This window comes from Octopus sinensis, linkage group LG26, assembly GCF_006345805.1.
Source record: "Octopus sinensis linkage group LG26, ASM634580v1, whole genome shotgun sequence".
Taxonomy (NCBI): Eukaryota; Metazoa; Mollusca; class Cephalopoda; order Octopoda; family Octopodidae; genus Octopus; species Octopus sinensis.
In genome coordinates this window covers 12,843,297-12,856,405 of record NC_043022.1, presented here as the reverse complement: position 1 = coordinate 12,856,405, position 13,109 = coordinate 12,843,297, and the positions used below count along the sequence as shown (strand labels likewise).

Genomic DNA, 13,109 nt, shown 5'->3' with positions numbered 1-13,109 from the left:
TTGCATGTGTAAGAATGTATGTATACTGTGTGTGCCAGTGCAAGTCTTCCAGTCAGCTATGTGTGGGTTTTGTATTTATATACAACACACACGTGTTAGCTATTGTTTAGCTAGAGGTCAGTCCTCACCCAGCAGACCTACCATCAAAACGCATTCCGCTTACAACAAAAGTTTCGCCATTGTTTTTTTTTTTTTTGTTTTTTTCAGAAATTTTTTAGAAGCTAATGTATATAAACAGAGTGGCTGTGTGGTAAGAAGCTTGCTTACCAACCACATGGTTCCGCGTTCAGTCCCACTGCGTGGCACCTTGGGCAAGTGTCTTCTACTATAGCCTCGGGCCGACCAAAGCCTTGTGAGTGGATTTGGTAGACGGAAACTGAAAGAAGCCCGTCGTATGTATGTATGTGTGTATATATATATACACATAGTTACGGGGACGTAAACACACCAGTATCGGTTGTCGAGCGATGTTGGGGGGACAAACACAGACACACAAACATACACACACACGAACATCGCTCGACAACCGATGCTGGTGTGTTTACGTCCCCGTAACTCAGCGGTTCGGCAAGAGAGGCCGATAGAATAAGTACTGGGCTTGCAAAGAATAAGTCCTGGGGTCGATTTGCTCGACTAAAGGCGGTGCTCCAGCATGGCCACAGTCAAATGACTGAAACAAGTAAAAGAGTTTTAAAAAGTGTAATAGACTACACACATCCATCATGTCTATTTGATTTTTTTCATTTCTTTAAGATGGTCGTTAAGGTGCGATACAAGTAAAGTTTGGCTACTGTTTTAACAAATCCAGATCCAAGCAAAGTTGACCCAAGTGGAACATCAACCTAGACGAAGGCAATCTCGCTGCTTGCCCCCCACCTTTCTGTCTCCGAGGGAGGTACTGGGGACGAAGTACCCAGTTAATTTCTATCGATGATTCAATTGACAACAACGCATCTTACTACCTCACGCAAAAAGTGGGTCAGCCCCTAATGATCAAATGCGCTCAAGCTATGACCGACTTCATTTGTTTTTTTTTTATTCATTATCAAGCATCGTGTACCCTGGACTATATTTGCCAACGTCCTTTTTTTTTTTTTATTAAAAACAATAATAATAAAAAGATGCCCCGTGGGGGTGTGATTTGAGGAAGACCTAGAGATGCTATTTAAAATAGGGAAAGAGGTACGTAACGTCGGGACTCCAACATTGAGAGTCTACAGGCTGAATACAGACCCAAATAGATTTCTTATACCTTTCACCTATTGTCTGTAATGGGAAGAAATAAATGAAGATGTACTAATAATTGGTCATGACAGTTTGTGTTGAGGAAGAAGGCCAAAAAAAAAAAAAATTAATTTTATTTCAGAAGCCAATGTATATAAACAGAGGTAGATATCATGCGTAAGGGGGTATCGCCAACAGGGTGTTGTTATTCAATGGATATATTGTTAGTACAAATAATTCACACACGCACTTGAGTAAAATGTACACAAATCTGCTGACAAAACAGGCATGCACATGTGATATCAACAAGGTAGATATCTATACATGCACCAAGAGATACATACACAGTATGGGCCTGACATGCATACACACCAACAGGCATACACACCAACACACACTTCTAAAAGCTTCACACATACACACAGAGTTTGCACACATGCTAGGAGCCTGACACACACACACAGTGCGACGTATACTCATCCCGTCTTCTTTGAAGATCCTTTACACACACACACACCTCGTTTATGAAAGCATTTTCTTATATCAGAGAAGATTGTTATTATTATTAAGATGATGACTATTTATTAATGGCTTTGCGAGCCGTGTTTAAAGGTTGACTCAGCTACAAGAAATGTTTGCTTTTGTAGAAAAAGAAAAGGATAGGAGGTGGTGGTGGTGGTGGGTTTCAAGAAGAAACAGAAAATGAACCAAACATATAAATTGTGTGTGTATGTGTTTTATTTTTTTTACCTGTTTCAGTCATTAGACTGCGGCCTTGCTGGAGCACTGCCTTCAAGGGTTTAGTCGAATAAATCGACTCCAGCACTTATTTTTTGTAAGTTTGGTACCTAATTCAACAGCTCTATTGAGTTACAAGGACGCAAACAAACTAACCCCGGTTGTACACACACCTCCGACCAAATACAAAGTGAACCTTAGGGTTTGAACCCACAACAAATAATCGAACCATGTCATTAATTAATGCCACAAACACATTTCTAAAGATTTATCAATTTCAAGTGGGAGTACTAAGGTCATAACTACAGATTAGTACCCCTTCGACTTTGTTTCCTCATAACTTCTTGGAAAATTCCAATTTTTACATGCAATTTTGCAAAGAGATGTTTCCGAGGGTGCATATTTACGACTACGTTGACAATATTAAAAAGAATTCTTTTTTTCATTTTTGAATTTGTTTCGGTCATTCTTCTCCCTCCCTACTTTTTAAGATGTATATTTTTAAATGACATTTTGCAGAAATGTTTTCGTGACAGCATAATACGTAATGTTGATGTTTCAAACATAAATCTGGAGAAAAAACAAATGCTAAAATGCTTAAATTACAGAAATTGGTGGTCACAAGTCGAGTGAGAGAGGAGGGAGACCGATCCGAAGCCACAACTGTTCTTTTATTTTTTTTCCCTCCTAAATTTTATCAACATCGTTGTAATCTACATTCTCGAAAAAGTCCCTCTGCAAAATTTCATGAAAAAATAAGCATTTTTCAGAAAGTTATGAAGAAACAAAGTCGAAAGGGGTACTAATGTGTAATATGTCATACTATAAAAAAAGATAATGTATTATTGAGAGCTGCTCGAATCGTTGGAGATTGGGAAGATGTCATTCGTACCGGCTTTTTTGCATTTTGAGTTCAAATCCCGACGAGATTAATTTTGCCTATTATCCCTATAGGGTCGATAAAATGAAAGTACCAGCCGAGTATTGAGGCCCGTGGTACAGACTATCCATTTTCCTTAAAAAAAAAATTTTAAAAAGAGCTAATCCTTGTGTCCAAATCAGAAACCAGTTTTTTAAAGACTTATATTATAGACGTTAAGTGGGTCTTTAGTTTCGTTTTATGTACATGTTCCTGATATTAAAATCTGGGAATTGACCTCATCCAGACTTTCTTCTTACCGCATTTAGACATCTTAGGAAGAAAAATAGTTTTTTTTAGAAAAAAGAAATCTTTATCGATAGGAAGTAATTAGGAAAAATATGACGGCTATTTGCTCATTTTCTATGAAGTTCACATACTTTAAAGGGTGGGTATTTCCGCTCATGGCATGTCTTTCCTCAAACGAAGAATAAATACCTATTTCTTTATTGCCCACAAGGGGCTAAACATAGAGAGGGGACAAACAATGACAGACAAACAGATTAAGTCGATTATATCGATCCCAGTGCGTAACTGGTACTTATTTAATCGACCCCGAAGAATAAATACCACTGACAAACAAGGAGGGAGGAGGAATTTGCTGCGAGCAAAACTCGAAACAGGTCCACTGATTCACAGTTTATTGTGGATCGATCGCGGAAATCTCCATGCATGATGGAATTTCTAAGCAGTTAGGCGATTTGTTGCCGTCATTATTGGCGTGTTTGGAATGTTGGAACACTCAGAAATACAACTGATGGTTGTTTATTGCCAGCTGAAGTAAACAGGCTTAATTTACTCGCAGTTTGAAGCAAGAGGTGCGGAGTTCAAGACAGGAAACGGTTACAAACAGCTGCGATATTTAATATTAGGAAGGTAGTGTATCAGGGTGGTGGGTAGATAGATAGATAGCCATCTCGTAAACGGATGGAGGGTGACTGGCAGACTGACGCATGTAGTAGTTAGTGGTAGTGCTGTTGTTTAAGCACCCAAATTAGTCCCGATTTAGAATACCTGCAAGCAAAAGGTATTCCAGAATGTGACCATCCCACAAATCATCCTGTGTGCCAAAATCAGTAATTTCTTCGGGTCTGCATTTTCACGCAGATTCCTAGATGATGAATCAGAAAGAAAAAAAAAAGGAAAAAAAGAGAAAAGATGAGAGAAAGAGGTCCCCCTTTTCTGTAATCTTTTTAGCTCCGACTCAGGCTTATATTTTTAGCATTTTAAGATTACGAACTTTCAAAAATTATAGTGTAATATAAATCTGAAAAAATTTTTTTTCGAAAAGTTAAAACTGAGAATTCCCGGAAGGGTGGAGGACAAAATCTACTTTCCCACACAATTTTTTTGTGCTGTACTTTGCAATTTCGAAATCTACGATACTTATAACATAAAGATCCCAGGAAATCAAGGTTTGTAGCGTATTAAATAATTTCCGACTCTATTCTACAAGAATACCCACTGACGACAGAACGTAACTCGAGGATTAAGTATCACAAGATAGAAGCACCCTGTGATGTAATGTTACCAGGAATATTCCTAATGATTTCCAATAAATTAATTTCAGCAATAAATACCGAACAGTAAGGACTGTTTAACATAACACGAATTCATTGCTGCTTTTCCAAACGTCAGAACTGACGTAAAACGAAGAGGTTCTACCGAGAAATCGAAACCAATTTCACCAGAACAAACAATTAATCTGCCGACACAAGTCAAACAAGGAAGCTTCTATGTGGCCGATCAATTTGCTAGAAAAGACAGCCAAATCTACCCTAGATAACAGCTCGATCTTTAAAAAAAAAATATCCAAGATTACATTGAATAATGTATTTGATACACGATATCTGGAAACAAAGAGATGATGGTCATAGTTGGAGCGCTTTTGATCATAGGTCAATTCAATCAGAGGCGATCTTTCGCTTTGATCTGACTTGGTGTTCAGTTACATACAGATTCGATCCGAGCCAAAGAAAGGTACCTCCTCTACGTAGTAACAACACCCATAGTCACAGACACACACCACCCTATCGTCTTAAACGAAGAATACAATTAGAGAATGTAGCTCTACATATCTTTTAAAAAAAGGACGAGATGGTCGAGCCTGGAATGTTTTTGATCCGCGAGGGAACCTCTTCCCATCAAATACTGTTATGGCGAGGTATTCTAAGGCGATTGCGACTCTTAACCGAATTTATATCTCTGGTGTGTGAGATATGTTCAGTCACACGAAGCAGTACTGCCGTGACGGTTTCGATTCCCTGTCAAACCACTTCTCTCTCTCCTCCCCTTTTCTTTTAAGATACAAAGGCATGAGTGTCACAACTTTCAGTTTCCTTAAAACTAAATCTTGCAGCAGGGTATCAAAATAAAGGGGTGAAAAAACAAACAAAATATATACAACTATCTCTACCACATGCTTCTTTAAAACAGAGTGAAAACAAGCAGAAATAATTGACTGGTACTTTATTTTATCAACTCCGAAAGGATAAAAAGTGAAGTTGACTTCGCCAGCATTTGAACTCAAAACGTAACGAGTTGGCAGTAACGCCGCCAAGCATTTTGTCCGACGCACTAACGAGTCTGCCAACTCGATAATAGGCCCAAGGGCAGAAATTTTGAATGCAAGGGGTTAGTTAATAGCATTGACTCAGTACTTGAGTGGTACTTTATTTTATCAAGAGATGAAGGCAAAGTTGACATTGACGGAATTTGAACTCAGAACATAAAAAAAGGGACCCTCAAGATTTTCATAATGATTTCAGCAATTATTAATCATTTAATTAAATGTAATAATTTGTTTTATTGGTCCCAGGTTTTGTAATTCCCACATACCTATATATATGTACCTACGAAGCTAAGACTGAGGCCGCAAGGGCCCACAAAAGACATTGAAAGACGATATTTTTTTTTTAAACGAAATACAAAACGTAAAATAAAATCTCCAAACATTACAAGAAAATAAATAAAAGTCGATATTTTCTCTGAATTGTGAAAGGAACACAAATGAATAGGAACAACAACAACATCGATGTGAATTTGGAAGCAGATTTTAAACATGTGTGAATGAACTATCAAAAATATATATACCTACATATATAAATACATGAGAAAAAAAGATAAGAAATTTCTGGTCAACTAACCTTTCTGAACTTTGCCGACCTCGGGAAGACATTCTTGCGAATCGGATTTGTCTGCCATATCCATAGAATTGAAACATTGGCCTTTAAAGACAAGGCAACCACAGAGACAGAAATAGTAATTAAAAATATATATATAAGGAGAGAGAGTGGAGGAGAGAAATAGTAAATGATAGATAGAAAGATAGATATATATAGATAGAGGGAACCTTGTTCACATCAAGGAAGGACGTCCAAGCATGTATCGCAAAAGGAGCTATTAGTGCTCGGACGGGGTGGACTACTAATTAATACGGTTGTTGAGTTTTATCCAGGGTGGAAAGCGATGTTGTTGTCGTTACTGTTGTTTTCGTAAAACACCCGCAATCGGTGAATTAAATGCACGCATCTTTATATATAATATATATATATATATAGGTATGTGCGTGCTTATACGCGCGCGCGTATGTGTGTGTGTGAGTGAGTGTATGCGTGTGTTTGTGTACTTAATATATATATGTGTGTGTGTGTGTGGTAATAAATCTCTGAGCGAGGTGTATATCAAAAGAAACCACGATTCTATTGTTTAATGAGAGAGAGAAAATCCGTCGACACGAGTTTAGTTAGCTGGAAGCCATGCTGTAGTTGAAGAGACAGAAAAGAAGACAGGCCATCGGTGTGTCTAACAACAATAATAACACCCAAGGAAGACTGGTTTGTCTTGTGCATGTGTGAGAGAGAGAGAGCAAACCACACGCACCTCACTTCGCCTTATTCTGTGCACTTACACTCTCATTCACTCCCTCTCTCTCGATCTCTGTCTCTTTCTTTCTCGCTATTCCCACCTTTAGGTATTCCTCTCTCCACCACTCTCCCGCTCTCTCTTTCAAATTCTCTTCATCTCTCTCTCGATCTACCTCTACCCCCTCTCTCTTTTCATCTCTCTCCCTCTAACTGCCTCCACGTCCACCTCTCTTTCTAATGGTATATATATCTCTCTCGCCACCGGCTTTCTGCACCCTCTCTATCTCTTCATTTCTCCCTCTCTCTCTCCACTTCCCTCTTTTTTTACCGCCCTCTCTCCGCTCCCCTTTCTCTTCTATTTTCAGCTCTTCCTTTCTCTCTCTGTTACTCTCCCTCCACCTCTTTCTACATTTCTTTTGCTTTCTCTCTCTCTCTGTTCTTTTCAATCTGATTGTCTCCCTTCCACTACGTCTCTCTCTCTCTCTATGTCATTCCCTATCGATTCTCTCTTTCTCTCAGACACTCAGTCCTATGTCTATCATTTTTGTCACTCGCTCTCACTCACTCACTAACTCTTTCTCTCTCTCTTTCTTTCTCTCCTAAATTTAAATCTTTTACTTTTCTCTTCTCTATCTCCAGCATTTGTTTCACTCTCTCTCTCTCTCACTCTTCATCCTTTTCACTTACTTATGTCTTACTCTTTCTCTCACTCTGTCTCTCCTTTTTCGTCCCCTTTCTCTCCATGCCTATCCATCTGTCTATCTGTCTGTCTCTTTCTTTCACCCTTTCTATGTCTGTTGCTCTATCTCTCCTTCTCACTCCTTCCCACCCTCCCCATCTATATATCATTCATTCTCTGTTGCTTTCTCTTTCTGTCGTACTCTCTACGACTTTTCCTTCCTCTCTCTCTCTCTCTCCTTATCTCTCTTACTCTATCGCTTTTGTTTCTCTGTCTCTCCGTCTCATTCGCTCTACCCCACACTTTCTTTCCTCCTCCGGCCATCGCCACTGTATAGTTGACAATAATTACTGTTGTTTTTATTGCAGTTGTGGTCTGTATAAAACGATACAACAAAATAAGCCACCGTCGTCACCATCCGTACCACCACCACCACAACCACCAATCCAGCAACACTATCACCGCCGCCATCACTTCACCACCATCACCACCGCACCTCCACCTGTACATCGCCATCTTCACCCCCACACTGTCCCTATAACGCTCTACCTGCCCCTAGACACACACACACAGCCATCACATCTGTCACACCACCGCCGTTACTACAGCCACCGCTACACCGCAGCCACCACCATCATCATCATCATCACCACCAACACCACTACAACGCGATCACCACCACCACCACCACCACCACCATCGCCACCACCACTATCACTAAATAACGTTTGCAAATTAACTTACCTTTCTACTAAAGCGGTGGAGGAAAAAAAAGGGGATCACTGAATGTGAGGAGTGGGTTGAGGAGATGGGCAACAGTTAGTGAGGGAGGTTCGTATACGGGAGAAGGCACAATTAGAGAGGGAAAGGAAGGTGGAAGAGTGGGAGAGGTTGAAAGAGAGAGAGAGAGAGAAAGAGAAAGACAGATTAAGAGAAAGGGAGAGAAAAGAGAATATTGGATCGAGATAGGAATAGATATATTTCTTTACTACCCGCAAGGGGCTAAACACAGAGGGGGCAAACAAAGGGATTAAGTTGATTACATCGACCTCAGTGCGTAACTGGTACTTAATTTATCGACCCCGAAAGGATGAAAGGCAAAGTCGACCTCGGCGGAATTTGAACTCGGAACGTAACGACGGACGAAATACGGCTACGTATTTCGCCTGGCGTGCTAACGACTCTGCAAGCTTAGATAGGAATAGATAGACAGATAGATAGATCAGTGCTGACACACGAAACTCTCGACCCTTGAGTTACTTCTGTAAATATTAATGAATAGATAGATAGATAAAGAGTTATATAGGTAAGAGGAGAGAGCGATAGATTAAAAGGAAAACACGGGGACGAAAAGGAATTAGAATGATAGAAAGAAGTATGTGAGAGGGACACACACAGCTGAGAAAGAGAGAGAGAGAGAGAGAGAAGGAAAACAAAGGGATAGAATGAGAGAGGAAAAGATATAGATACGAGAGAGAGAGAGAGAGAGAAGGAGATGGGGGGGGGTTGAAGTAGAAAAGTCAACGAAGAAGAGAGAGAGATAAAGGTAGTTAGATAGAAGAAGAAGAAGAAGAAGAAAAAGAAGCAACCGTAGATGCTCAAGGAAAAGTTGTGATGTCTGCTTGTAAAAAAATTCAGTTAACATTTTGTAAAATAAGATATGTTAGTCGTAAGATATGTCGTAAGAGAGGGGAAGAGAGGTGAGCTCTGACATTGAGAGACGACGGGCAGGGGAAGGAGGAGGAGGAGGCTTCTTTTTTTGAGAACTGCTTAAAAGTATTGAAGTATTGAGCGATTTTTTTACCTTCTTGTTTTACGCTTATTTAACGATATATATATATGTGTGTGTGTGTGTATGTGTGTGCGTGCGTGTATGTGTGTGTATTTGTGTGTGTGTACGTGTGTGTACATGTGTGTGTGTGTGCGTGTATGTGTGTGTATGTGTGTGTATTTGTGTGTGTGTATGTGAGCTTACATATACACATGTACATACATACAAATACATATGTGTAGGTACGAAACGAGGTGGAGAAAAATAGTATAAAGGTAGAATAAAATAGTATTTTATTGAGGGTTAAAAAAAAACAAAACCGCAAAACCCCCTTCAGAATCTGTTACTCAGTGTTTTACTTCTTACAACTATAAAGATGAACGTTTACGTGAAACTGAGCAACAGTTTGCAGGATTATAAATGCATTTAAAAGTTGAACAGAAACGTTACGTATGGCCGCGAGTGATGAATCAGTTATATTTTACTGTTTTTACCTCCATATCTTCGTGAGTTATCTTTGAGCAAACATTATCTGAGATAAGTTTTCTTAAAGTAGTGGAAATGGCTAAAAACTTTTTGGCTGCTATTTCTAGAAAGTTCAGTATGTGGCAAAGTAATTTATTTTACTAAGCCCTAATTATATTATATATATATATATAACAAAGGGTAAAATTAATTAATTAAGAAGTAATCAATAATTTCACCAAGTAGAATTCGGCATGAATTTGTTATTATTTTACCCTTTGTTATTAATTAATTTTACCCTTTGTTATTAATTAATTTTACCCTGTGTTATTATTGGTCATTTATATATATATATAATATATATATATATATATATATATACACGTGCACGCATACACACATACACATTTCTTTATTGCCTACAGGGACATATTTAATCGACCCCGAAAGGATGAAAGGCAAAGTCGACCTCAGCGGAATTTGAACCCAGAACGTAACGGCAGACAAAATATCGCTAAGCATTTCGTCCGGCGTGCTAACAATTCTGCCAGTTCGCCGCCCTTACATATTCTTTTATTCTATTAATTGTTTCAGTCATTTGACTGCGGCCATGCTGGAGCACGGCCTTAAGTCGAGCAAATCGACCCCAGGACTTATTCTCTGTAAGCCTAGATACTTATTCTATCGGTCTCTCTTGCCGAACTGCTAAGTTACGGGTGACGTATACACACCAGCATCGGTTGTCGAGCGATGTTGGAGGGACAAATACAGACACAAACATATACATACATACATACATACATATACATATATATATAAAATAAATTAATAAATAAATAAAACATATGCATATATACAAACATATATGTACGTACCTACCTCTACATGTATATATACATGCATATATGGGTACAGGACACCAAAAAAAAAACGTCGAACACAATGAGAAACGAAAACACAAACACAAAACCAAGGAAATGGACATTTTTCTTAACGAAAAAATAGAGTACAGGACATACAAAACAAGGAAAATCCCCCTTCTTCAATCGCCTTTGTTTCATCTACTCCACGTTTCGAAATAAGCAACAAGGTAATTGAACAATGCAATCATTTCATTACATCAATTTAAAATGTAGAGCAATCTTCAGCTGCACAAAGACATAGAATTTAATTAATTTAGAACAGATGGACACATTAGTATAATTTTGCCTAAAATCTCCAAGAGGATAAAGGGACTATGATATTGTTGGTAAAATATGTTCTTTGTCTATCTCCTTATCCTCTTATCCATTAAATTGATGTAATGAAATGATTGTATTTTTCAATTAAATGGAGTGGCATGAAACGATCGTACTGCATTACCTCTGGATATCCTTGTTGCTTATTTTGGTTTTAATCACCTTATTTTGAAATTACATGGATAATAGTGTACTAAATTCTGGTGCCTCAACTTAAGTACCATATTCATCTGGATCTACATATATATATATATATATATACACACACATATATACGACAGGCTTCTTGCAGTTTCCATCTACCAAATCCACTCACATGGCTATAGTAGAAGACACTTGCCCAAGGTGTCACACAGTGGGACTGAACCCGGAACCATGTGGTTGGTAAGCAAGCTACTTACCCAACCACCATTTTGGATAAACACCCTTCCCCTGCATCTACACCTACCAACCATGGAGTCTCCGTGCAGTTGCTAGGCCTGCTAGAAATAGCAACTAAACATCCTTTGAATCACATCACACCCCATAGAGTTTAAAGAAATGAAAGAACATTTTGAAATAATTGTGTTGGTCATGGCTGGAATGACTTTCGTCATAGGTCTGCTTCGTCCGAGCTGAGCTGAACTATACAACAGTTACCACTCCTTTCAACAACCACTGCTACGACCACTACCACACACATCATCACCACCCCCACAGCCACCAACATTCCCACCACCGTCTTCAGTTACTTGCCACAAGCTTCATACATCAACACTACTACCGCTACCACTTCCATAGTCTCACCACAAATTCCACCACCACCATTACACATCTCCACTACTTCCCCACCACAACTACTAGCACTACCTCAAATAAGGCAATACTTAGTGAGAGATTAGGCTGCTTTTTCATGCAGATAGAGTGACCATGCAGAAGCTCTCTTGGTCAACATGCCACAAAATGACAGCATGTGTAGTTGGATAGAGTGAGAATTGAACCAGGAAATTCTGATGGTAACATGTGTCTAAGGTATTAAATACTGTCCACCTCATCTCTTATGTAGTAAGTATATCCTTGGTCATATCCAGCCCAGATATTCTACCTGTTTAATGTTCAAACCAGTTAGATCCAGCCTCTCACACTTGCCCTACAATGTCATTCAAAAAATAAACAATCACATCATCAAACACTTGAAGCTACAGGATAATGCATGATTATTTCAAAATGTATGTAAATAGGCGCAGGAGTGGCTGTGTGGTAAGTAGCTTGCTAACCAACCACATGGTTCCGGGTTCAGTCCCACTGCGTGGCATCTTGGGCAAGTAGCTTCTGCTATAGCCCCGGGCCAACCAATGCCTTGTGAGTGGATTTGGTAGACGGAAACTGAAAGAAGCCTGTCGTATATGTGTATATATATATATATGTGTGTGTTTGTGTGCCTGTGTTTGTCCCCGATGCTGGTGTCTTTATGTCCCTGTCACTTAGCAGTTCGGCAAAAAGAGACCGATAGAATAAGTACTGGGCTTACAAAGAATAAGTCCCGGGGTCGATTTGCTCGACTAAAGGTGGTGCTCCAGCATGGCCGCAGTCAAATGACTGAAACAAGTAAAAGAGTAAATAAGCTCCACATTTGACAGAGTAATCTGAATGCTAAAGGGTTAAAGTTGACAGGGTAATTTGTCAGACATTTGGCTGCTGTTGCCAGCAGGTCTAGCGACCACACATTTAGTGGCATGGCTGTATGGATAAGAAGTTCACTTCCCAACGATTTGGTTTTGGGTTCAGTCCCACTGCGTGGCATCTTGTATAAGTGTCTTCTAAGATAGCCTTGGATTGACCAAAATCACGTGGAGGGATTTGGTTGACAAAAACTGAAAAGAGGCCTTAACCCTTTAGCATTTAAACTGGCCATATCCGGCCCAAATTTTCTACTTCTTTTATGTTCAAACCATCTAGATCTGGCCTCTTGCCCATATCCTACAATGTCATCCTCAAAATAAACCATCACATCATCAAATTCTCAGAGCTACAAGATAATACAGGATTAATTCAAAACAATGTGAATGAAAAAACATTATGTTTGACAGAGTAATCTGAACGCTAAAGGGTTAAATATTATAAAGCCTTATTGTGGGTCTCATAACAATGTAAACACATTCTTTCCAAGTGAGTAATGTGTGGGAAAAAGAGGAAGTCAGTCACCTAATGAACCATTTCACTGGACTTG

General features: G+C 39.1%; 1 protein-coding gene across 2 annotated transcripts in view; it reads right to left on the bottom strand.

The window, feature by feature from the left end:
• LOC115224845 (zinc finger CCCH domain-containing protein 13) overlaps positions 1 to 6,867 on the bottom strand; it is a 159,220-nt gene extending 152,353 nt beyond the window's left edge. For both annotated transcript variants that reach the window (XM_036513672.1, XM_029795786.2), the window contains exon 1: positions 6,028 to 6,867. In XM_036513672.1, coding sequence (XP_036369565.1) covers positions 6,028 to 6,091 — 64 coding nt within the window. In that variant the 5' untranslated portion in view covers positions 6,092 to 6,867. The remainder of the gene's footprint in view (positions 1 to 6,027) is intronic.
• Between the last annotated feature and the right edge of the window lie 6,242 nt (positions 6,868 to 13,109).